The 24669-nt window shown below is 34.1% G+C and overlaps 5 protein-coding genes across 6 annotated transcripts; 2 read left to right on the top strand and 3 right to left on the bottom strand.

Moving 5' to 3' along the window:
- Positions 1-1657: 1657 nt before the first annotated feature.
- LOC136972284 (uncharacterized) lies at positions 1658-3092 on the bottom strand. Its single transcript, XM_067266842.1, has 6 exons — positions 3027-3092; positions 2913-2962; positions 2710-2838; positions 2086-2326; positions 1863-2013; positions 1658-1739 (listed from the first exon to the last, which is right to left on the bottom strand). The coding sequence occupies exons 1-5, from the start codon at positions 3046-3048 to the stop codon at positions 1898-1900; spliced, it is 558 nt and encodes a 185-aa protein (XP_067122943.1). The 5' UTR covers positions 3049-3092; the 3' UTR covers positions 1658-1739; positions 1863-1897.
- A 1280-nt stretch (positions 3093-4372) lies between these two features.
- LOC136972276 (transcription factor HNF-4 homolog) lies at positions 4373-7744 on the bottom strand. Its single transcript, XM_067266834.1, has 8 exons — positions 7661-7744; positions 6940-7016; positions 6157-6194; positions 5866-6081; positions 5746-5795; positions 5543-5671; positions 4597-4834; positions 4373-4527 (listed from the first exon to the last, which is right to left on the bottom strand). The coding sequence occupies exons 1-8, from the start codon at positions 7742-7744 to the stop codon at positions 4373-4375; spliced, it is 987 nt and encodes a 328-aa protein (XP_067122935.1).
- Positions 7745-9770: 2026 nt separating this feature from the next.
- Positions 9771-10775, top strand: LOC136972275 (zinc finger protein 862-like). Its single transcript, XM_067266832.1, has one exon. It carries the CDS (start codon positions 9771-9773, stop codon positions 10773-10775), a length of 1005 nt encoding a protein of 334 aa, XP_067122933.1.
- Positions 10776-11474: 699 nt separating this feature from the next.
- On the top strand, positions 11475-13487 carry LOC136972283 (uncharacterized). 2 transcript variants are annotated; one of them, XM_067266839.1, is made up of 5 exons: positions 11475-11848; positions 11930-12024; positions 12147-12251; positions 12773-12820; positions 12890-13487. In XM_067266839.1, the coding sequence occupies exons 2-5, from the start codon at positions 11992-11994 to the stop codon at positions 13349-13351; spliced, it is 648 nt and encodes a 215-aa protein (XP_067122940.1). In that variant the 5' UTR covers positions 11475-11848; positions 11930-11991; the 3' UTR covers positions 13352-13487. The 2 variants fall into 2 exon arrangements, with proteins under 2 accessions (XP_067122940.1, XP_067122942.1); XM_067266841.1 differs by having other exon boundaries at positions 12109-12251.
- Positions 13488-20184: 6697 nt separating this feature from the next.
- LOC136972282 (hepatocyte nuclear factor 4-gamma-like) lies at positions 20185-22108 on the bottom strand. The gene is made up of 8 exons (XM_067266838.1): positions 21936-22108; positions 21792-21860; positions 21468-21722; positions 21243-21298; positions 21012-21140; positions 20713-20950; positions 20495-20639; positions 20185-20416 (listed from the first exon to the last, which is right to left on the bottom strand). Exons 2-8 carry the CDS (start codon positions 21838-21840, stop codon positions 20320-20322), a joined length of 969 nt encoding a protein of 322 aa, XP_067122939.1. The 5' UTR covers positions 21841-21860; positions 21936-22108; the 3' UTR covers positions 20185-20319.
- Between the last annotated feature and the right edge of the window lie 2561 nt (positions 22109-24669).

Raw genomic sequence — 24669 nt, 5'->3', positions numbered from 1 at the left:
AAATGTTGATAAAATACGAATACACTAACCTCGATATAGAGTTCTTCTTTTATGACGTAATTTAATTTCTTTAAACGAACGATTTAATGCCAATTTTAAAAGCAAAAGTTTTTACTAAAGAAACTTTTTTTTCTTCAGTAGAAGCTTTGTTTTTACCTGGCTACAGTACCTTTCCACCCGTGTAATACCCCACTTTACAGCAAACATGCTTTCTCACAGTGCCGAGTGGATAAAACCACCGAACTCTAGTCGTGCGGTCGCGACTGGCCAATGGCTGACCACATGGAATTTATCGGGTTTTCTTCACTTTTCTAACATCTAAATAGAGGCATTTTCCCATAAAATTCCTCTAGAGAAATAACTTCCCGTAAACAGATCGCTAATGTGACTCAATGCCGTATACACTTGATCTAATCCAATTCAATAGAAAATATCAAGCTGACACCAGTCAGGACTGAAGTCTGTATGATGTATCTATCGCTGATAAAAGATGGATTCTGTTCTCGCAACTGTATACATACACTAAGAATTATATCATTAGTTCGTTCTCACCTTTTTTTCTACTTTTGAAATAATATTGAAGGAGTTACAGTAGAGAACCGAAAATCGGAATCAATTGAGGGCTGGGGTTGTTCAGATTAGTGATTTGTTCCGATTACCGATTATGTACGAATAAATATATTAACCTGTCCGATGTTCAAATTTTTCTCCGTTGCGTGTCGCTTCGTGTTGAATTTTCGTCGATTTTAAGCCTAACGAAAATTTTTATAATAATAATCGAGGCTATCGTATCGTTAAAAATTATTTCTGCATTTTGTACAAACAAAATAAATATATTGAAGAATATAAAAAACATGAAAATTATACTTTAGAAGTAAATTTAGAATCAAAAACGTTCGATTCGGCACGACGCAGTCCGACTGAAAATCGTTCCGATTACCGGCGATTCCGATTACCGGGGTTCCGATTAACGATTTTCTACTGTACTTTGATCCAGTGTTCATTATCCCGACAAAAATACGAGAGTCAAATTGATTTGCCAATACTGTACAAGGTATCAGCCGTGTTAAAATCATTATTTATTACAGGCAGGCTACACGGCTTGCTTAAGAAATAGGGATGGATGATGTAGGTTAGTTCTATCCACAATAATTAATAAAGTCTGGAACGGTCAAACTCTTCTTATGAATTACATTATTGATATCCAAGGCCTCACAGAGGTGAAGAAACGACAATTATTATTGGCGATATTAACAAAGCAATTTGAGAAAACTCACTGTAAAAGTTATAAGCTTTCACGTAGACACGAAAAATTCAATCGAATTATTTATTTGTATAAATATTTTGAAGATCTAAAAGTATAAAACAATCTTGCTCACTCCAGTGATGAATACTGTTATGAAAGTAAAGACTTCATTGAAATAAAAACACAGAAGTTATGTACATATTTTATTAATTTCTCTGTAAAATCACAATCCAGTCTACAATTAATTGTTTAAAAACACATCACACTTACTTAAGTTTTCTGATAAAATTGATCTGTCATCAAGGACAAATAGGTACACAGTGTATCATAGAAATTGATTCAAATATAATTTTTAATTTGCACACAAATAGTTATTCAAATAAAATACCAATCTTAAAAATATTTATTTACAGTTTTTTTTTAATCAGAATCGTCATTAAATTTGATATGAGGTCCACGAAATTGTACAAACTTTGCACAATTATTGTTTTTGCTAAAAGGAGAACAAATATATTAATTTTAATTATAACAATCTCATTTAAAAATGTATATTATTCTATTTATTAAATACTTCCATCCATACTTTCCTCTAATACTACGTCCCATTAATACTTACCTAACGTCTTCTGACAGAGGAACACGGGAAATTTTTCAGATACATTCCATTGCTTTAAGATTTTCATTAAATAACTTTTCAATAATTTCAATAAGTTCATTTTCCGTATTTAAACGTCTCTTTAAATATATAATGTTAGGAAAATAAATTTCTGCGAAAAATATATAAAAAAGTAATATTCTTAATTGTTTAAAGTGCATTTAGTAAACAAACGTGTACTCACTATCTTGAAATATCAGCAATAGCTTAATGTTATAAAACGAGAAAATTCTGATGTTTTCATTCGTGCTGATAGATTCTGTCAGGCGCAAAACATTTACACCAAAATCTCTAACAAATTCACTGCGAGATACATGAGGATCAACATAGGATGTTTTCAATCTTAAGACATTATGAACGTGACGGCACATCTCGACGAGTTCCATGATTATTCCTCTTATCATTGCTTTTGACAAAAGGAATTGCTAGAAGAATTTTGATTATTTAATTACAATTTATGTAAAACATCAATTTGGGGTTCGATCCCGCTTATAGGCTACTGTATCTCTTTATCAAGTTGGAATTAATTGATGCAATGACACTTGGACGATCTGACAATGAAAAAATTCTCTCTGAAGAATTTTCTACGAAAATCGGTCCCCTTTTTAGGTAATTGGTAAAGAAAACCAAAAATTCTCCACGTGAATACCCTCTTGGCAAAGCACGAACCCACGATCACCAGTGTTTAGAAGTGTTGTCCACTCGGCCACCGATGGGCACAGGCTACAAAATCCCCGAAAGTACACAGTTTTGTGCAATTACAGAAAATTTATTACCCAAAACTTCGAAAAATATAGAACATACTTACTCTTCTCGTTATTGGTAAACATGTAAACTGTTTCATAGAGAATACAGTGTTGAGAAACATATTTCGAAGGCAAGGTATACACTCAAATAATTGTTTTTCATCTGTCTTCTTCAGGAACCCGATTCTTCTCTGGAAGAAATTTACGTATTCAAAAAACACAAATTTCGGAATATTGCAACAGACAATTGTCTAACAGTACTTACTGGTGATTGAGTGAAACGAATAAAACGCAAAATTGAGTAACTTTCGCCACCTGTATAGTTTTATATAAGGACAATTCTGACGCTAATGTTAAATTCATAATTTTCTTTACTTACAATCAATCAGCTCTGCCTTCATTCCGGCATCGTAACATCTATTTAACTTGCAAAAGTTACAATCATCGGGAACTGTTGGACAATTGCCATTGTCCAACTGTTCGCCTTCGTGGTGCCAGAATGTGTGGCACCACGAAGTTGGACACGCAATCATAGAAGAAATCCAAACAGTACAATCAGGCCTATGATCCGTATTTAGTTAGTACGGCCTCATTCACTTTGCAAATTACGCATTTTCTGACAACCACTGGAAAAATTTTATTTTGTTAGTGGTGTTTCCATATACATTAATTAATACGACTCATTTACCTTTATTCTTAGTTTGATTTTTGCATACTATTGGTCTAAATCTGCAAATACGAATTCGCTATATGAAATGTAAGATATTTTATTTAAATTTTCCTTGTATTTTATCGCACGATCCACCTCGTTGAATGACTATTGCCAAATTTAGTTATTTTAGAAGCCAGATAACCACACGATAAAGTGTCTTTGTCGTGTGATTCTTGTCGATAAAGTGGATTTCTAATGCACGGATTTGAGTACTTCTAAGAATATATCAAAGAAAAGCTTCCAAATTAAATCAAACAACTTTTCGAATATCTTTTGAAAATCAAATAATATTCGAAACTCCAATAACGGCCATTTCTATGGTCCTGTCAGTGGCAGTTGTTCGGAGATTTGGGAGTATATTCTATCAGTTATTAACGTGCGGAAGAAAAAAATATTGTCACATTTCGTGTGAAATGTCTCCATATCTAATCTACATACATTTTATACTTAAATATTACGTAAAATTTCCATGGAATTAAATTTATTTTGTTTACTTACGTATAACATTAAAAAGGGAATTTTAGGTCTTAAATTAAAAATGATACCTACTCTTCCTCTACTGCTCTTTTATTAAAGTTACACTTGAAGCTTTCCGTTCCTACAGTCGACATTTCACAATTTTAGTCACTTATTTTTTTCAGCAAAACGAAAGATTTCTAACGTTACTCAGGTTTTTCATTAACACGATTTAAACCAATTTGCATATTACGGTACTTTAATTGATTTTTCTTTAAATAAAACTCCTCGGATCTTTATCTCCATATGAAATTTTTGTATTGTATTTCAAAATAATAAATTATTGAGTCTGTGTAGCGAGTAACTAAGAAAGAAAACCAATGACATAATTCGTTTCTTATGAAACGAACTATGCTATTGGTTTGCTTACTTCAAGACGGTATTCAATACTTTCCAATTGTCATATCAGCAATACAGGGCGACACGAAATTAGGCGCATGCAGTACGATCCTTCTTTTTGTCGACATAGATTTTAACTTTATTTCATAATTTATGCATTACATTTCGGGTTCTTCTATGTAGAATCTCGAAGGATCGTCTGTGACGTATGCCGTGGCCATTCCGGACTCGCTGAAACACGTTTCCAAATGTTTTATTTTCCTCGTCACCGTAACGAGCCTCTTCGATGTTAAGAATTCGGGATAAGTTAAATCTGATTAGAAATAAATTTGCATAAATCTTACGCAATTCGAATTATTATTGTTGAAATTTACGTACGTACGATTTTCAAAAACAAGATATAATTCCGCGAAACGAAACACGGATTTATTCGCGATTTCTTCTTTTAAATATTTCGCAAAAGATAATATACTCGCACCGAATTCTTTCACAAAATCACTACGTGACACGTGAGGATCTAAAAATGACTTTTGTGCTCTTAACACGTCGTGCACATTGAGACATCTTCGAGTAAGTTCCATGATAATTCCTCTTATTAAACATTGCTCCACTATTTTAACCTGAAAATATAAATATTGCACTTGAATAATGTAATCACAGAGTATAAATCAGAAAACGTTTTATTTTAAATGTAAGCAAGGTAACAATGCAATAACATCGAACATAAAAGGCATATATTCAGAATATCTCTCTACAATACTTATTGTAGAGATTGACTAGAGAATCGAAGTATCAGTGAAGCAAAAATACGAACAAACTCGCAGTTTAAACAACTAAACGTCTCCTACAGACAAGGAACTAAACCTCAAAAGTGCTTCTGTTTGGAACTAGGAAATTCGTGTTGAACAATGATGTTCTTTACTACACACTGCCTAGCTACTTAAGATCTCGACTGAGACACTACACATTTCTACAGAAATTTGACACAAAAGGATCATTGTCCCACCAAATGAACAAATGTTGAATTCTTGGCACTGTCAAATTTATACCTATTCGCAAACTGAAGAACGACGTTTTACGCCTAGTTTTCACTTTGATGAATGTGTGTAAGAATTCAAGCTGTAGCTATAACTACAGTGTTTATATTTCTATATGTAAAGCTTAGATTCTTTCGCTATATTGCACCAGTGTCTCAACACGTACTGTTCAAAATAGACTGAGTAAATGCATATATTTGTTCGACGTTTCCGCATTGCAAGTCGTTTAAATTCATAAAAAAATATAAGAAATTTTAGTTTTTGAATTCTTCATCAGAAAATCCATCTTACTTGATGGGAAACAGGTAAAATTTTAAATGCTTCGATTCGCTTTGATGCTTTGATAAACGTGTGTTGTAAGTGTGGAATATATTCTAATAGCTGATCCTCGTCTTTCATCGTGTTCAACCTGATTCCTTTCTAATTGAAAATATTTAAAAAGTCATCAAGTTTAGTGAATTTTTGAAAGCAAATTCGAAATTGAAGCGACTTACTCGACTTTCTACCATTCGATTAAAACGTATGCTTAAATAATTTTCGCCATCTGAGACGTTTCAACGTTCTGTAAAGAACTTATTTTTGTTTGAATTAGAATAAATTGTTTGGATACTTACAACTAATTTTATCGGCATCCATTCCAACTTCGTAACATTTATTCAACCAACAAAAACTGCAATCGTTCTCCCCCATCAATAGGCAATTGCCTATTCCTTGGCATCGAGGCACCTCTAATTTCACTACATTGTTGTAGAAGAAATCTGAACAATACAAACAAGCCCATACTCCGTATGTATTCAGTATTGCAGGATGAATGCAACACACTCGACATTCTTAACGAATAAATTGTAATTTACTGTAAAGCAAAATTCTTTTGGAAATACCGTGGGAGAAATATAAATACTTACTTCTCTCCGGGTAATTTACATTGTTCATCGTGTCGTTCCTGAAAAATTCCGGAAGAATTATATATTTTCAACCTCATATTCTGGAAAAAATATGAAAATTACAAATACAATATCAGAACACGTATTTTAAAAGATTAAATTAATTTTATATATCACAACAGTTACTGCAGTTGTCGGGACTTCAATTTCGTGAGTAATTTTTGCGGTATTGACACCTTCAAGTATGATCAATGGGCACGGTAACACAACACAAGGGAGCTGTGCCGAGTGAGTATGCCTCCCGGAAGTACTTTCAACGGAAACTGGCTGTTATTTAGGCGTAGTACGCGAAGGAAACTCGGATATCGCTACTGTTGAGGAGCGAACCCGTGAACAATTACTATTCTTCGGTGGTTTTATGCACCTAATCTAAAGAATTGCTTCCTAGAGGCATCCATTTTTTGCGTCGCATTATTCGTCCGACCTTAAATCCTGTGTGGAGAATACTTGTAACCTTCGATCTCAATAACGAATTCACTGAGTTAAGCGCTATTCTTCACCTGGTGATAATTTTTTTAATTGATAATTCCGTAATTGTTTTACTGAAACTAATTATTTAAGTTAATACTTTGATTAAATTTTGTTGTAGTTTTCCGGAGGGAAGCTTCAGTTTGATTTTATGGGTTTTTCTACAAGAAATATTTTCGATTTACGTAGGATTTTGCTCTTTTATGCGGAACAAAAATTATGATATAAAATTACACAAAAAAAATTTTTAATGAGATTTTCTTAATTTCCACTTACGCATCTTGTTCATCGCTAGAACAGTCTTCTCCAGACGTACGAAAATGTACACCATTCTCCATTTTCAAAGATTTTTCCTGAAGATAATTTATATTTTTATTTAACAAAATTCATTTTAAGTATTCTTAGAAAACATCTTAACATAAATAAAATACTATTTTAATTTAATAATTATTTTTAAATAATAAATTAATATAAGTAATCGCTTTACATATTTACACAACGTCAAATTTCGTCACCTATACTACAATAATTTGGTCATCGGTGTTGCTGATTCTCATATGTCAAACTTGACATTATCATATTCAAAATTAAATAAAATTTCTTCATTTAATTTTGATGATTAATGATTTAACAATGGAAGTGTTCGTATAAAATGAATAATTAACATTTAATTGCATATATTTACATACCAAATCTAATGTACGGGATGTCTGATGTCGAATACTTGATTTAACTTGTAGTACCTGATACCGATTTAATAGAAGTAAGTAATCAATAGCCGAAAACTCAGTTATACCAAAAAGATGGTTCCCGTGGAAGCTATCTACAAGCGAGTTATAGTTTCATTAACTTTGAAATTACAGAAAAAAATGTACTTTCAATCAATACACTCAGCATATTTTCCTTCAATCTCGAGACATCATTCAAGAAATACCGTGTTTCTTTACTGCCCATTAGCAATAAAACTTTTTAGCATTGGTGGTCGCGGGTTTGTCACGTTGAGATTTCCAGCTTCTATGGGAAATAGAGGTTTATTTCCCATAGAAAGTCCTCCTGAGGTGCACACCTTTTCACAGACCATTTTGCAACTAAACTTGTTAATTTTTCTGCAGACTTGGGATGTTTAAAGAACACATTTTAGATTTTTCGAAAACACATTTATTCTACGATACCAGATTTTTCAATATCCAAAAGATATTTTCTATTTCATGTTTGAACTTTCAACTATCGACTACTTATTCTACAAAATTCGTAGGCACGTAAGCCAATATTTGTATCAATCCATTTGTATCATAATGTACAAAAATTTAATCTTTTTACCTGTTAATATTTACAGTCATATATATATATATATATAATGAATAAAGTTTCAAATAAAAAAGACATGGCTGCTCACTTTACAATTTTACTGGTATAAATTCAAATACTTGTCATGTATAAGTTACATCAGGGTTACCACTTCTTGGTGTAAAACCCAGAACTGGGTTTTTCGATTTTCTCCTGGTTTCGAGGTTGTTTTTTTTCTAATTTTTGTAAAATATGGGTTATTTTAAAAATATGACTTAAATAAAATGACTTAAATAATAAAAAAATTTAGATTTTAAAAACAAAAACGAAAAGCATGGTACTTTATTTGCTGAATCCTGAATCACGTGGAGTTAAAAAGAAACACTCAGATACACTTAAGCACCTGCTCAAGCTATGAAATCATACCCTGCAATGATTTGCTATCGTGACACAAGCAGCAACATCTTAACTCCAGCTACTTAATTAAAAATCTGGATGGCTTACGTGTATTTTGAAATTAAAATGTATTGCTTTATGCAATGTATAAATTAGTAATATTTTTTATTCTTAAATATGTGCATGATATATATATGTTGTAGATTTTGAAAATGTACAGTACAGTACATTGTAAGTTTGTATATGAAGTGGTGTAAGTTTTAGAACAAAAGTTTTAGAAGAATTAAAATGATGGCAGCTAAACGTGTTGCATTTATTCTATTAATTCTTAAATGTGAATAATTATATACAGTATTTAATAAGTGTAACTTACCTACAACACAATGTTAGTGTTCTAAATTTTAAGTAATAGACTTATTGTCTAATATGGTATATAAATTATCTGTGGTAAATATGGGTTCGGCCAGGCCCACATTGGGGCGGCCGAGTGGTGAGGGATGGAAGCTGACATATCCCTCACCAACCGGCCGCCCCATTGTGGGCCTGGTCGAACCCATAATGGGCTTGCTGTAAGAGGCTTTCTTATTGCCCACAGGACGGAAAGAATTAAAAAAGAAAAGACTGTGATGGTGGCAGTTGTCCTGATAATTAGCTATTTTGGGCTAATTTTTTAATAATATTTAGCTACAAAAGCTAAAAAGTATTGGCAACACTGAAATTGACATAGTTTTAGTCTAGAGGGTTTTGCCACGTGTTAAATAAGCAACAAAGAATTCTATACAAGCCAGACTTCTATCTCGCTATGGACTTCGAATTTCATTTGATTATTCACAACAATTTTATATACTTGCAAGTTTTAAACTCATTAGTATCACCTCATTAAGTAATTTATAACAGCGTTTGCAGCTAATATTGGTCAGTTATTTTTAGAGGTAAGAAATCTAGCTCAATTTTTTTCCAAATTAACCTTTCATTTTACATATTAAGTTAAACATGAGTGATAACGAAATGCCACCTGATACACCAGCAAAAAAAGACCTGGTATACACCAAAATTTCAAGAAAATTGGCTTCGAAATCCCATGTTTAAAGACTGGCTACGACGTGAGAAAACGGACAAAAACTTGAGCTTTTGTATTTGTTGTAATACAGTGCTGAAAAATGCTAACAAGTCAATGATTGAGACACAAATGAAAAGACCTAAGCATAGGAAAGCTTTTGAAGCTGCCAAAGACAAAACAGTTAAAACAATTGATGCCATCTTCAAAAAAAAAGAAACTCTCAGCTAATGAAGAAACTGCGAAGGCAGAATTGCTGATAGCAGCATACTTTTCGTAGCATAACGTGCCTTTTAGCAATGCAGATCATCTCATAGATGTTTGCAGGAAGGCCTTTCCAGATAACCAAATTGCAAAATGTATTCAGATGAAACATGCCAAGTTGTCGTATTTAATGCAAAATGGCACTGCTTATTATGAAAAACTGAAAATTGAAGACATATGCAAGAAACAAAAATATTCTATGATAATTGATGAGAGCACCGATATTTTAGTCTCACAAACTTTGGCTATTGTTGTTCGTTACTTTGATCATAAAAGAAATGATGTAAAAGATGTTTTTTTCGACATAGTATTGGTGGAAAATGGAACAGCTCAGGGTCTGCAAAACTGTATCAAATCAATTTTTCAAGAAAGAAAGGTACCGTTACAAAATATGATCGGGTTTACCAGTCACAACTGCGCTACAATGGTGGGTAACAAAACTGGACTTCTTACATTATTGAAGCAAGATTTTCCATCAATTTTTGCTATTGGTTGCATTTGCCATTCTTTTGCCCTTTGCAGCAGTCACGTTGTGAAAACATTTTCTTCGTATCTCGAATTATTTCTAAAAAATATTACATCGTATTTTGCTCGCAGCAGCAAAAGGCAAAATGATTTTAAAATGATTCAAGGGGTTGTCAACACAAGTCAACATAAAATACCAAAATTATCACAAACAAGATGGCTTTCTTGTGAAAATGTTATCAACATTATTTTAGAACAGTGGGATGCTTTAAAACTTTATTTTCAATCAGAGATGCAAACAAACAAAATCGATGGTGCCAGAGGTATATATGATATTCTAGTAAACAAAGGAACAAAACATACATTCGTTTTCCTACAGTATGTGTTACACAAAGTGAATGTTTTAAACACTGAATTTCAATCAGAACATTTTCGCCTACATGTTTTATATTCCATGATTTCAGCAGAGTATCGTAATATTTTAAGTATGTTTATTAAGGAAGAAACTTTGCTAACTACAAATTTGTCTGAAATTGACCCAGCTGATGTAAGAAATCACCAAGATGTGAAAAAAATATTTCTTGGTGGAAGAACAATGTCCCTGTTAGAAACTGAGCCTCTGTCAACCATTACTTCAATGTGATTTAAAGAGGACTGCTTAAAATTTCTTGTTGAACTTTGCAAGCAAATTAAGATGAGATTTTCGTTGCTATACAATTATTTTGTAATGATTCTTCGACGAAATTGTTCTGGGCAACTAGAAATGGCATATTAAAATTACATTGGATTCTTCACCATCAATTATCTGCGCCAATATTTAATAATGTGATTAAATATGCATGGTTCGCTTTTGGACTCGTACATACAAACCGTAAATTTTTAAAGTGTAGGAAAAGGAGAAAGGAAGAGACAGCAGAAAGGAGAGGGGAAAAAGGAAAACCACCGCAATATCTTGAAGAAAAACAACTCTTTTCCTGGTAGGTTGTGGGTCGCGAAGTTCGGATACCCCGGCTAGGTACCCCCGTTTTACAAAAAGAAATAGGCTTATTTCCTAAAACAGATTTTGTACTGATTGATACAACCTTATTTATATTATTAAATGCAAGCCCCCACAGTTCTAAGAGAGTAAGTGCGAAAAATTGGATGCCGATTGGTCAAAGCATTTACAAGTGTGTAGAAGACAGGCAGATATTCGTTTTATATAAATACATATTTATATACAATAAAATATTACATATAGCCTTATATTTTTACAGGTAAAAATGTAGGCAATTTTATTAAGTTAGAAAACAGCATATTTACAACACAATAAATACTAATGCTTATTGTTCGTTAACAGTGAGCGTAATAACAATTGTCATAATTGTTATATGGATCGGAATTTCTAATTTTGATCGCGAAAATGGCAAAACCGAAAATACTTTCATATTTACACTGTAAAGGAAGTAAAGAAACTACTGTTTTCATTGCCTCCTATTCAATGGCAAGTAATTTTAGTCACTATTTTTAGTGGATAAATCATCTCCCTGAACTCCGACCTTTCTGTGGATGTTCTCATCAGTTGACATATTGCCACCTGAAACGGTGGAAAGTAACTTTATATTGTTTACAAACTAATTGGTAAAATAATTTTCTTGCAGTTTTATTCAATTCTGAGATTAGCCGTTAACAGTTTTAAGGAGTTTGGAAGGATATATATTGACGAAAATAGAATTTGTTAGTATAATATACGTTCAAATTCGAGTACTTTAATGCATGAAGTGAATTTAAATAAAAATTTCGTGTTATTTCTTACAGCTGCATCTTGCTATCTTGCCTACACCATCATCAATTGGTTACTTTGGTCAGTGCTCTTACTAATGAGTTTGCTAGTTATTGGTGCGTTGATAAAGGTAAAATTTACTTATTTGCAATCAATAACCATGTACAGTATTTAAAAAAATATATTTATTGCTTTCTAACAAATATCATTAAAGCTGCCGTAGTCATTAACACGAAGTATATATTTTTATAGAAAATTCGTAAACTACTAATCCCATTTTTGATATGGATGGGTGTGGTGATTATCGGAGTACCAGCCGCAGAAGTTTGTGTATTGCTTGCCATAAAAAATATATCTGTAAGTGTATATGAATAAGTTACACGTTTAATAATGTGATGAATAGTGCAACAATGGTTCTACTATACAACTTGAGGCATGCTTCAGTCGTAATGCCCAACATTATAACGTAGCGTGAGGCAAACAGAAAAAAATGTTCTACTTTTCTAATTTTTAGGAATTATTTTTGATAATTTTATCAGTTTAATCATTGATGACCATAGCTTTGCAGCTATGGTCATCGATGATTAGCAAACCTAAGAGCCATAAATTACACTTTCGACAATTAAAAACTTAAATATTCTTATAAAATTTAGTTATTTTAAAACTTTATCTTCGTATCTTAACGTTGAAGACCCTAAAAAAAGATTTATTAATCTAAATTCGCCATAGTTTATGGCTTCAGAGCTTTACATTTGTTCCTCCAGTTGAACAAAATGAGGAAAATCTGAGGTAGTACCTCGTACTTCAGTTTAGGGATTATTTTCTAAGTTTTAATATTAAATGAATCATTTATTAAATATTTACTTAATATATTGCAGGTAGCAATTAGTCTTATTCTACTTACACTCATTTTTATAGGTTTCAATGTAAGTAAAACTTTTGAAATCGATGTAATTATAAGCTTCTCGAATCTAAAATTTTCTATGCATATTTAGATATACTGCTTTATATCAGTATATTTATATTACGAAGATTTTTATAAAAGTAAAAGATCAAGGAAACATCATAGAAACAAACGTAGTAAGAGGAAAATTCATCACTCTCCTGAGAATATTGAAGAAATTACTAAATTTACAAAGGATGATGTTGAAGATGGTGTTCGAAATATCTCTCCAGAACCATCTAAACTAAACAAATCAAATGAAGAAGAATTAGAAAAACCCAAAAAATTGAGGTCTTCGAGAAAAAGGAAACATAAATCATCGGCTCAAAATGTTAGATTAGAAGAACCCAATCTTAAATCTAAAAGGAGTAGAAAAATGGCATCTTCAAAAGGAATTTCTAAAAATAAATCTAAAAAAACTCTTCCAATTCATTCAAAATTGAATTCAATACCTGAAAGCCAAGCAAATTCATCATCAAAAACCATTCCAGTACCCATACATCAGGAGATGTAATGCATCATCCATGATCATCGTCAGCAAAGACATGATTATACATGTTTTAAATAATCGAAACAGTTTCTAAATTTTATACACAGTAACTAAAATTCTACATTTTAAAATAAATATAAATTAATAAATTTTTAAGTATCTTTGATACAAATCAAAGTATCAAAATGTATTTTGTGACGGGTGCTAAGTTCTCGATTTGCAAATTTCATTTAGAAGTGCGAGTTATCACTTTTGCCACAGGAAATTTAGAAATTGGTTTACCCACTTTCCTTTTGTAAGAATCACGTGTTCAACATTGTACGAATTTCTGTATGACATGCTGCATGAGTCAGAGTAACTACAGTGCATGTTGCTTAGTGTGATTATTGCTTGAGAAATGTTCCCTGCCCAATTGCAGGAAATATAAGATCATTTTTTCGATCTTTAAAGAAACTTCGTGGCGGCACTCAATTATTGATGTTCGCTACACTTGGGTTTTGTTTTAGACCCTTCGGGGAACTATGGCCTTGCAGCCTAAAAACTGCACGCCAATATTAAACATAAGAGGGTACTGTAGCCTTATGTATGCCATTCAGAGGGATCCTAACTTTCTCTACTGTCTATCACCTCTCCTTCTTTTTTCCCCTGTTCTTTCCCATACCCTTTTTCTGACAACTAAACACCTTGCGTACGGCCGATGTCTTTTATGTATATAGAGAGATTGAGAAATACCCCGTCATGTAACCTTGTATAAAACACATTTTGTAAAAGAAGACACTACATGTTCCCGAATCTCATCACCTCTTGAAAAACATTTTGCATTCAAATGGATAAGTGTAGAAGTTGGTGCCAAGTGTCTGTTAGTAAGAAAACTTACATCTACTTAATACTAATAAAACTGAACGCGATCGCGAATCTTAATACTACTTAACAGCTAGACACACAGTGTGCGAAAAGCAAACGAACACAATGACAAACTAGACAAAACGAACGGACCGACGGAGACAAACAAGCAAGTCCCCAAAATTTTTATTTTTATTTTATTTATTTATTTATTTTATTATTATTTTTTTTAAACGTTAACTTACTCACTAACTAAACTAACATATCAAAACCTAAGACGAACCTAACCAGACGACTAAAGCTAACAAACCCTAATCTAATTTAACCTAACCTGTCATAACCTAACCGAAAACCAAGCTAAGAGTCCCTGATCTGACTAACAACTATGAGTAACCGAATTTAAACGGTAAAAGAAGACAGAAAATAACAATTAAAATGCAAAGTTGAAAAGCAGCTATATACCGACAGTTGAAACAAAGCAAGGTATAACTAATTGCCATCCGTGCCCCGCGGAGTGAGTGCTCTCAAGAGGAATATGAATGCGCGTAGATGATGGAACGTTGTACGTGTGTGAATGAGTTGGTGCATATTGCAAGGTCAGTTGTACCCTTCAAGAATAGCAGCTCTCATTAAACTATCCCTAATGTGATTGTACCTATTGCAGTGAAAAAAAGAGTGAAGTGGTGTTTAGTCCTTCCGAATACCACAATCGCATTGTGGATTGTCCCCAAGGTTAAATCTATTCAAGTATTGCTTAAAGTTGCCGTGTCTTGTAAGTAGCCGAGTCAGGGTGTAACTAGGGTAAAAGTGGCAAAGAATCGCAGTAGTGTCTACCTTGAAGATGAAAGTGTAAATAAGCCTGCCAATGGTTTCACGGTCCCAGCTGTCTTGTCAGAGAATGAAAATTTGCTTCTTGATGTGATTGTTGATATATGAGATCGGAATGTAACTGAAAGTTCTAGTGACTGGAGACTTTGCAGCTTGTTTGGCAAGACAGTCAGCGGTCTCGTCGCCGAGAACCCCGCATGACCCGGAACCCATTGGAAATCTTTTTTAATGTTGTTGTCTAAGTGCCTGAGAATGTGGCGTATGAGATGGACGAGTTTTAAGCGGCTATCAGACTTCGCAATCCTGTGTAAAGCTACCCTACTGTCAGAATCAGTGTAAGTAGTGTCTTTGTCCTAATGTGAATTAAGCTCATATAAACAGCTAATGTTTCCGCCAGTGCTACTGAGCAGTGTGTACCTAGACGAAAGCAAGCGTTGTGAAACTCACGGCCTAAGTCGGAGTAAACTACAAAAGCGGCACCGCATCTTCTCCCATCTTGAAACCGTCAGTGTAAATCCTAAACATGAAATGATCATCTGGATCTTCGAAGTAAACATCAGGGGCAAGCTGATGGGAAAGGTGATAATCGTAAGTCGGAAGGATATTTTTGTCGATTCCAAAACCGATATCATTGATCAAGGTAAAACTGGAGGGAATCTTTTTCCTACTCTAATCATTTTTGTCGACATCCGAGTCGCTATAATGTCGCCAGGGTAAGGTGACAAGATTTTCCTGCTAAATAATGCGTTTAATTTCTAAGTCAATAGGGGTCAATCCTGATATTACCAAAAGGACATTAGTGGGTGCGGTCCCATAAGCCTTACAAATGCGAAGAGCTGCAATCATTCGAACAGATAACAGTTATGCACTTTGGCGGCCACGTGACCCCAGGCCTGTACAGTATGGAGGAGAACTGGCTGAATTGCAACACTGTAAATAAGCTTAGTAGCGTTATACTACGTTCGCACACTATCCGTGACTCACTTCGATCTCGATTTACCTACAATCTGGATTGTGACTGTTACCAGTCGAACGTCGTGCTGTTCGCACACGCTGAGAAGAACCCGCTCTTGAGAAGAACCCGGCTATTACAAGCGATGATAAAACTGGCATAACTACACAGTAAGTCACGAACATCAACAAACAAAATGGAAGTTTTGGTTAGAAATAAATACTTTTTCTTGCCATATATCTAATAATAGACAGATGTCATCGTCTCTCCAAATATCTTTTTTATTTCTCTGTCGAGCAATAAAAAAGATATATTATTTCTCTGTCGATTTTAGCCATTTTGTATTTTCTCGCGCTCGTGGGACTGTGGGATCTCTCTTATGACTGGATCTAGTTTCATGAACTCTCTTGAGTCGATCGCGATTGAACCTCGTATCAGTCGAGATTGAAACAGTGGAGAGAGGTCGCACCACGGCATAATCGCCGATCTTGATCACAATCTAGATTCAAATGTTCGGTACGAACGGGGTATTAGGGCAAACGCCCCGTGTGTTTTTAGCAATACTAATGAGAGCGTTGGCCGACTTTTTAGCTTTGTCCGTGATGTATTTGATGTGGGGTGTGAAGTCTCTGGTCAAGAGTAACACCTAAATATTTAATTTCCGTTGTTTGCTTTATTCCGTGAGCACCTATTCGAGGGGTAAGCTTCCTGACAAGTGGCGCGTTCCTACCAACTATCATGCTTTTACATTTGTCTTCCTATGAGTTGCCTATGCCTAATACTCCACTGGTGAATGTTATTGAGAATGTCGTTGCATATGTCCTGTAAGCGTTCACTGTTCCTGTGTGAAGGTAGGATAATTGTGTTATCCGCATAGCCCTGTATGCGGCAGGAGGCAGGGTGTCATTTAATTGCAGAATAAAGTCAGCCTATAACTTTATTCTCCACTTAAATGACACCCTGTTCCAGAGACTAGGACCAGACCTGGATCCCTAGGACAGTCTCGAGTGATGGGTATGACTATGTTACTTTTGTGTTGTATAAACACCTGCACTCCTGTCGCTAAGATAGGACTAAATAAGTTTGTAAAGATTATGAGGTTAGTGATGAGCATGTAATGTGTGCAGGATAGTAGGCCACCAGGCGTGATCGAAGGTGTCTCTAAAGTCAATAGTGATAATTGCGGTATGCTAATTGTTTTGTTTAGCCTGATGGATGTAGAAAACAACCTGATGGATGGCATCAACTTTGCTTTTAGAGAAGCCGAACTGATTCTGATGCAGGGCTCTATGCTTGTGTAGACGCCATGTGATCCTATTAATCATTACATTTTTCCCAGAGTTGGGAGAAGGCATATTGGTCTGTATTTTTTGTAAGTTTTAGCGCTGGTGGGTTTGGGAATCAATATGATACTATCCTTTTTTCACTGAGTAAGAAAAAGATCAGTGTTCAAGCAGATATTTAAGAGAATAACAAACGTTGTAGGATTGGCCTCAAACCGTGTTTATACATTCTAGTGGTTATGCCGTCAAGACCTGAAGCGTTGTTATCGGTGAGTGAACAAATGGCATTCGAAACCTCGATGTAGGTGAAGTTGTGGTCATTGTCTATATTAGGAGGAGTGAGCGTAGAACTCCGCATAACCATTTTTGTATTGTCATCCTGCTGTGGATCATGCAAAGGGTAAAGCTGGTGAGGATGTGCGTGATAGTTTCTTCCGTGTTCTTGGTGTAGCAGAAGTTGGACAGTGGAGGGGGTTTGGAGCTGGTGTTTTTTCTTACAAGCTAAGTAGTATGGTTTAGACCAAGGGTTGCAATTGCAAGTGTTGATACAGAAATCCTTTCAAGTGTTAGTCCTTGTTTTATTTATAAGGGTATTGTAAGCATCGTGTTTGTGCCTGTACTAGTCTCTAAGTGTGACTTTAATGTCCGGGTCCTGTTCATTCCTAAATTGCCTCCTTAAACTCTTAACTACTTTTTTCTCGTTTTCTAGCTCAATGGTCCACCAGGGAACCTTTTTGTGTTTACAATGTTTGACCTCAGAGAAGTTAGTGATTGTATTTGTAAACCAGGTGACAAGATTGTCTAAGGTGTCCAGAGTATAGTGACTGGTGAGGGGTACCAGCCGAAATGTTATTGAAGGTGTCGCGGAATAATTGCCAGTTAGTGCGAGTACAGTGAAAACTACAGGGTGGTTATATCAATAATTAAAGTTGTCCTACTCAGACCTGTCTAGAGCCCATTCTTTTTTAACTTATTTTGATGAAACTTGAGATATGTGTTATATAGACCATGGGGAAAAGGAAAGTGCAAAAATAATTTAGTTTAAGTTTTTACCACTAGGTAAAAATGGCGCATGAAGAACAAGAAACAAAACGTAAACAGGCAAAAGTTTTTTATTCACAACATTTGTTTAATGAACAATCCATTTGCATCAATCACATGTTCAATGGTCTTACAGCATCGTAAGGAGTTTTGAACATGTGATTGATGCAAATAGATTGCATTGTGAGGCGTTTTGAACATGTAATCGATGCAAGTGGATTGTTCATTAAACAAATGTTGTGAATAAAAATCTTTTGCGTGTTTCCATTTTGTGTTTCTTGTTCTTCATGCGCCATTTTTCACCTAGTGGTAAAAATTTAAACTAAATTTTCTTTTGCATTTTCCTTTTCCCCATGGTTCATATAACATATATACCAAGTTTCATCAAAATAAGTTCAAGAGAATAAACTCTATACAGGTCAGAGTAGGACAACTTTGATTATAATCACCCTGTGTGATTATTTGTATTACTAGTAGTGTTCAGTTGGGTGAAGATATACCTATGGTCACTGGCAGAATCTATGTCGATAGTGTAACAGTGGTCGACCCTAGGAGTGGTGACTGTTTTCTAATGTTAGGTCGATCCAATTTTCCCCCGTGGTACAGGAGTAGATCGGAAGGGTGCCGGCGTTTAAGTGAGTAAGGTTGAGTTGGGCCGTGGTTTCGTTAACTACGTTATCAAGGCATAAAAACAAAACATAACAGTAAGTATTAAGCTTTTGTTGTAATTGTTTCCGTTTATATCTTGATGTTTTATTAAAACATAATAATTCTACAAACATTACAATCTCTCACAGTGTTCTTTATCACAGCAAGACAAGAATGGCTTTGTGCCACAAAAATCCAAATGACAAACCTGTATTGTAAATGTATCGTTTGAACAAATCTCGGGGATACTATAAATTACCACCTATGGAATTTCGGGTCTTTGGGTATATATCTGAACTCAGGAGACCGAGACGAGTTCAACGATACCCTACTTTTGGACCGGAGACGAAAAATAAAAAAGTTATCATACTTTTTTTCCAGCTATCGCGCGATGATAGGGAGTCGCGTCGCTCTCTCTGCTAAGTCGGTCTCGCTATCGCGATCGGGAGTCGCGTCGCTTGCCGTTAAAATTGCCTTTAGTAGACGTTTCCCCCTTTTTTTTTACTTTGTTCAAGAACTACCGTGAATCAGTAACTAGTGACGTTTAGCACATGGCGGCCTGCCGGCGGCTCCCCTCCGGGAGGTCAGTCGGGAGCACGAACAGTCGGAACGGCCGCTATATTCGCTGCCATAAGTAACATTAACCGAAATGGCAATCGCGCGATGATCGGAAGTCGCGTCGCTCTCTCCGCTCTCGTATCGCGTGTTTAATCCTACTGGAGATGACCGTAGTCTGACGTCATGGTTTGCAGGCTTTACCGCAAGATGGCAGTACTAGCAACTATGGTGTCGTCTTCGTGAGAGCATTAAAAGTATGGTAACTTAAAAAGTATGATAATTTTTTTATTTTTCGTCTCCGGTCCAAATATAGGGTACCGTTGAACTCGTCTCGGTCCCCTGAGTTCAAGTATATAATCAAAATCCTGAAATTCCATAGGTGATAATCTATAGTACACCCCAAATCTCTCTAAATGTAGCAGGCTCATGACTTACATAATTAACTTAGAACTTCTTAAGGAAAATTTCATGAAGGGAATGGGCACATAACTACGACTGGTCAGAGACTAAGTCGAGGTCAATTTCCAGTTTGCGGCTCTCGCCTCCTGGAAGATAAAGACCTAATTACATCACTGAATACAGTCAAATTTTAATTTGTTACACGAATTTACTATTAAAAAGAAGTATTTTTGTAGTTTTGTTTTTCTAAAAATTCGAAAAATCAAGATTCATGTTAATTCAAAAAGAAAAAACAATTTATTCGTTACTTTATTAGTTTAATACATTTTTGTTGTTTTGGAGCCTGATTAGCATAAAAGCTTAACAATATTTTAAAACAAAAATCTCATCCTACTAGTCTATTATAAAAATTTTCATTAACTGCACTAAATTTGTGAAATTCATGCTTGTCCTTGAGCTGCACCCTCCCCACGCACAACATTAATTCTATGAGAAGGAAATTCATAGTCATCTGGATATACTGAATATTCAAACAGTCTAGAAAACAAAAAAGAAAAAATTAAGTGCAAGCAAGTAAGAATTATAAATTTTGTCGAAGAATCATTTCAAACTTACCTGCTTACGGAGATAATAGTTAAATCTTCTGCATTACGTAGAGAAATATTACCCTCGTTGACATGTGTCTTCATATGATCTTCGATTACTGTCATATCTCTATGAAGATATTCAGGAAATTCATGTTCATCTTCGATTCTAACGTCTGCAGAATGGAGATTATCGATTTAGTAGAAAATAAGTAGCAAGAAAACAAAAAATTTACTCGAAGATTTTACCATCTTTCATTGCCAACTTGACTTTTAAAAGTTTAAACTGATCCATACTGATGTTGGCATCTCTGAAATCTAGCACAAGATTGAGAATTAAGCATCCTACGACTCTTAGAGGCGGCATGTCGCAACTGTAGGGATCGTAGAAACAGTTATGGAGCCATAAAACGTCGTGAGCAAACATTGATCTTTCCATCATCTGCAACGCCGTTCCTCTTAAATAACTTCTTTGTTTCAAGAGTATCTGAAAACAAGAAATCTTATTTCAAATACAGATATTAGAAAGTTATAAAAGCGATACTTACTTTGTCATCTTCAGATAGTCTTTGATATTCTCTCGAAAGATTTAGCCATTGATAGTAATGCTGCTCCATGTAAAGGAGACAATCTAGGAATTGAATGTTCTCCCAGTTAAGCTGAAATGGTTGAGGTATCTGTGGAATAAGAAGAAGTAGTGGAGGATTTTTATGGGAAAAAAGGTCGGAAAAAAAACAAAAACATTCAAATTTAAAAAATTAAGATAAAAACAATAATACAGGAGGAGGAGGAGCGGTCATTCTTCTCCTTCTGAATTCATAATGATCAGCATCCACTAAAAAATTCAATGCAAAATTAAAGTTAACAAGATGAAATTCTCGATTTCGTGTTTTTAAAATATTTTTTAAATAATTATTTCATTAAGAACTATCATAAAGTAGATCGAAAAGTTAATTTGCATATCTGGTCGTTCAGATTATTAATGAAAATTTTAAGTTACTCACGAAAGACTTTTGAAGAATTCATCCCAATACAGTAGCATTTACTCATTTTACAGAAGGGACAGTTATTACCGCTGGCTACAGTCACATCACAACTTCCTAAGAATTCACAGTTCAGAACTCTCGATCCTCTGACTACTATTTCAAAAAAGTCGTTGCATTCCTGGCATACATCACAGTCGAATTTATCTTCCAGATCAGTACAATCGCCGCATACTGGACAACGTTCGCCGTATTTCTGTGCACCTCCCTCTGGAACTTTATATTAAATTTCATAAGTGAATTTTTATCATTATTTGAATATTCGCCAGTCTTACTCTTACCTACCTGGCACAAAGAATTCTTCTTCTTCGGGTGGTGGATAGGCTTCTGCCATTTACTAAATTAAAATTTTAACTACACAAACAATAAAATACTGAGTATTAAACGTAATTTTAAGTTTGGTAGTATACTAGTAAACACTATTCATACCTTTAGACAATTCAGTTTCCACAACAATTAATGATGTCTGATTCTGAAAACTGCTTTAAATATATCTTACGTAAATTGATTTTCATAAAATATGTTTAAAAATGCTATCATTTGCACATTTTTACACATAAATTCCATATAGAATAAGTTAATATTTACGGTTTTATACTTAAAACGTTAATGTAATCATCTAATTTGCATAAATGTAGCGCATTTGCCGTATTGCTGCTCTTTGCAATATAACTTTGTTTTAATTTTTAAAGTAAATTATTATTATTTTTTTTAATTGATGTCATTATTTGTATTGATAAAAAATACATAATAATTATGAATACTGTTTTTATTTTTCGAAAATATCTATTTTAATAATTGTTCTATAAAACATGGGAATCTCACAATGTGCTGTAAACGTAACGTTGAATATTAATTTAGTATTCTGCATAATAATAAATGAAAATTAATTAAATTATTAAAATTACATTTATTTCTATCTCACATATTTTTTTATTTTGCATTTTCGTATTACTTCATTTATTTCGATAGTGTGAACGAACACAAAATTTTGTTTCGTAACAATAGAAATGCGGTATATGACTGTTACGCTGCATTTATTAAGTTTAAACGAAAGCTTTTCAGAGTTACTATATTGTTTATTACATTTATGCCGTAGAATAAATTGGTTCACTGAGCTGAGTTGTTTCGCTTAGCCCAAGGATGGCGAACCTTTTTAAGTCCGCGTGCCATATTGTAAGCGTACTTAGCTTTAAAGATGTTAATGCGCGCCAATGTCTTAGACTTCGAATAATGATATTTAAAGAAATTAAACAAATACGCTTTAATTAGAATAAATGTAAAAAAAATCTGATTGAAAAAAGGATGATCGGGTGATAGACAGAAAGGATGATTGAAAAAGACAGAAATCATATGATACATTACGTGCCAGATGATTTCTCTTACGTGCCACTTTGGGTACGCGTGCCGTAGGTTCGCTACCCCTGGCTTAGCCCATTGAATGATGGGCTAATGTAACGTAACACTTGTGCGACTTCTATAAGAAACCCAATTAGGCGATGCAGACACAGATGCAGACTCCATGTAGTCATTTCGTTGAGCAGGCGCAACTCCACGACCGGTGTTCAGTAGTTTTATTCATTAGACAAGTGGTATGCATCACGATCTAAGAGAAGGTTGCACTCAATCTATCACTAAAGAACAATTTCAACAATTTCATACAGAATATATCTGGTGTAACTGGAAACTATTAAAATAATAAACTGCTACCAGAGGAGAAACCTTCAATATATTAATCAGAATGGTAATTAGATTAAATAACAATCTCTTCTCAATCACTTAACGATGATGATGACTGTAACACCAAAGGTTTCTTTTGATTTTTTTTTATTTGTTGATTCTTTTATGAACTGAATATATGCAATTTTGTTGACTATTTTTTCTCGATGTTCACTACAGTTTTTTTTTGTTTCCTGATGTAAATTGAACTGTGCTGTTAATAGCAGACTGTACTCTTCAATGTGGAGGGTTCAACTGTAGGGTTCTTATACAATCAATGGATCCAGCGGTCACCCTAAGCCGATTGTCGGTAGGACAGTGAACACAAAAATATGCTGAAAAACTTGAAAAAAAAATTTTCCTACTTTTCTCATTTTCTTTTTATTTCCCTTCACGTGCTCGTTCATCAGTAATTCCAAAAGAACGTTTAACATTATCTGTAAAATTATAACTGAGTTTACTTGTCACACGGCATTTCTGTGCCAAGTATTATTTCCAAAGTTCAGTACTAAAGTTTATCTTAAATAGTTGGGGTCGTGATGGTTTATGAAAGAACATTTTTGCAGATAAATCTATGAACATAAAATCTTATCTGCCACATCGATACGAAAAATAAAGCAGCCAGGTCCGAGTCATCCTATGTCAAAAAAGTAGCATCATCACCACGTTCAGAATTTGTGTTAAGCATTTTCAAAATATAATCCAAACAACGAATGTAAATTGTAAAGGTGTAAAAAAATAGTCGTGCTCAGCATATCACATAATATTACATTTCTTCTTCCACGTTATAGTAATTTACTTTCTCTCTTCTTTTTGTCTTTTTCATCAAAATCGGTGAATAATTCTACAAAATTTACCTGGAATATGTCTGAACACAAGAAGTTTAGAAATACTCCATATCCATTGTAACTTCTCGTTGACTATGATAACCTATTCAGAAAACGGTATTTTATTCACATTTTTTAGACAAACAGAATAAGATCGAGGATATAATTCAAATGACTAAATAACAAAGGATGATAAGTGACATTATAAACAAGAGTATTAATGTGAAAATTGGTCATATATTTACTTAAATACTCAAACGTCAGATAAGAAAGGAACTAAAAAAGCGACACTTTTTTCCTCAAACACCGTTAATTCGTTGAATTGATTATTCCAGAAAGTGACCCTTATTTCCAAGAAGGAAGAATTAAAGAGACCAGAAAGACAAAAAATGAAATCGGAATCTTTCCTCCTTCACTTGATGATGATGCTTGTACCGCCAAAAGTTACTTTGATTCTTTTCTTCTTACTGGTTGTCTTTATTAATTCACTTTGCGCATTTCTTTTACATTTTTTCATTGTAAAAATTTTATTTATAATTTTTTTGTTTTGTGATGTAAATATGCTGATTAAAAATGTTTCGATAACATCATCAAATTCAGACACTTAAAACGGTTAC

The sequence above is a fragment of the Centruroides vittatus genome, unplaced genomic scaffold, assembly GCF_030686945.1.
Source record: "Centruroides vittatus isolate TY-2023 unplaced genomic scaffold, ASM3068694v2 contig_2889, whole genome shotgun sequence".
NCBI lineage: Eukaryota > Metazoa > Arthropoda > Arachnida > Scorpiones > Buthidae > Centruroides > Centruroides vittatus.
The sequence above is the reverse complement of the archived record's forward strand: the minus strand, read 5'-3'. Positions and strand labels throughout refer to the sequence as shown.

What these genes read in the sequence shown, in the direction of transcription:
- LOC136972284 (XM_067266842.1), bottom strand. Translation starts at nt 3,048, where the DNA reads ATGAAGGCAGAGCTGATTGATT. An exon ending in GTTTACCAATAACGAGAAGA is followed by an intron (nt 2,327 to 2,709) that starts GTAAGTATGTTC and finishes AAATTCTTCTAG; the next exon opens with CAATTCCTTTTGTCAAAAGC. An exon ending in ATTGCTGATATTTCAAGATA is followed by an intron (nt 2,014 to 2,085) that starts GTGAGTACACGT and finishes TATTTTTCGCAG; the next exon opens with AAATTTATTTTCCTAACATT.
- LOC136972283 (XM_067266839.1), top strand. Translation starts at nt 11,992, where the DNA reads ATGAGTTTGCTAGTTATTGGTGCGTTGATAAAG. An exon ending in TTGCCATAAAAAATATATCT is followed by an intron (nt 12,252 to 12,772) that starts GTAAGTGTATAT and finishes AATATATTGCAG; the next exon opens with GTAGCAATTAGTCTTATTCT. An exon ending in TCATTTTTATAGGTTTCAAT is followed by an intron (nt 12,821 to 12,889) that starts GTAAGTAAAACT and finishes ATGCATATTTAG; the next exon opens with ATATACTGCTTTATATCAGT.
- LOC136972275 (XM_067266832.1), top strand. Translation starts at nt 9,771, where the DNA reads ATGAAACATGCCAAGTTGTCGTATTTAATGCAAAATGGCACTGCTTAT.
- LOC136972282 (XM_067266838.1), bottom strand. Translation starts at nt 21,840, where the DNA reads ATGGCAGAAGCCTATCCACCACCCGAAGAAGAAGAATTCTTTGTGCCA. An exon ending in TGACCGCTCCTCCTCCTCCT is followed by an intron (nt 21,141 to 21,242) that starts GTATTATTGTTT and finishes CTTATTCCACAG; the next exon opens with ATACCTCAACCATTTCAGCT. An exon ending in GACTATCTGAAGATGACAAA is followed by an intron (nt 20,951 to 21,011) that starts GTAAGTATCGCT and finishes TCTTGTTTTCAG; the next exon opens with ATACTCTTGAAACAAAGAAG.
- LOC136972276 (XM_067266834.1), bottom strand. Translation starts at nt 7,744, where the DNA reads ATGGTCTGTGAAAAGGTGTGCACCTCAGGAGGACTTTCTATGGGAAAT. An exon ending in TGTAAATTACCCGGAGAGAA is followed by an intron (nt 6,082 to 6,156) that starts GTAAGTATTTAT and finishes TTATTCGTTAAG; the next exon opens with AATGTCGAGTGTGTTGCATT. An exon ending in GGATGCCGATAAAATTAGTT is followed by an intron (nt 5,796 to 5,865) that starts GTAAGTATCCAA and finishes GAAACGTCTCAG; the next exon opens with ATGGCGAAAATTATTTAAGC.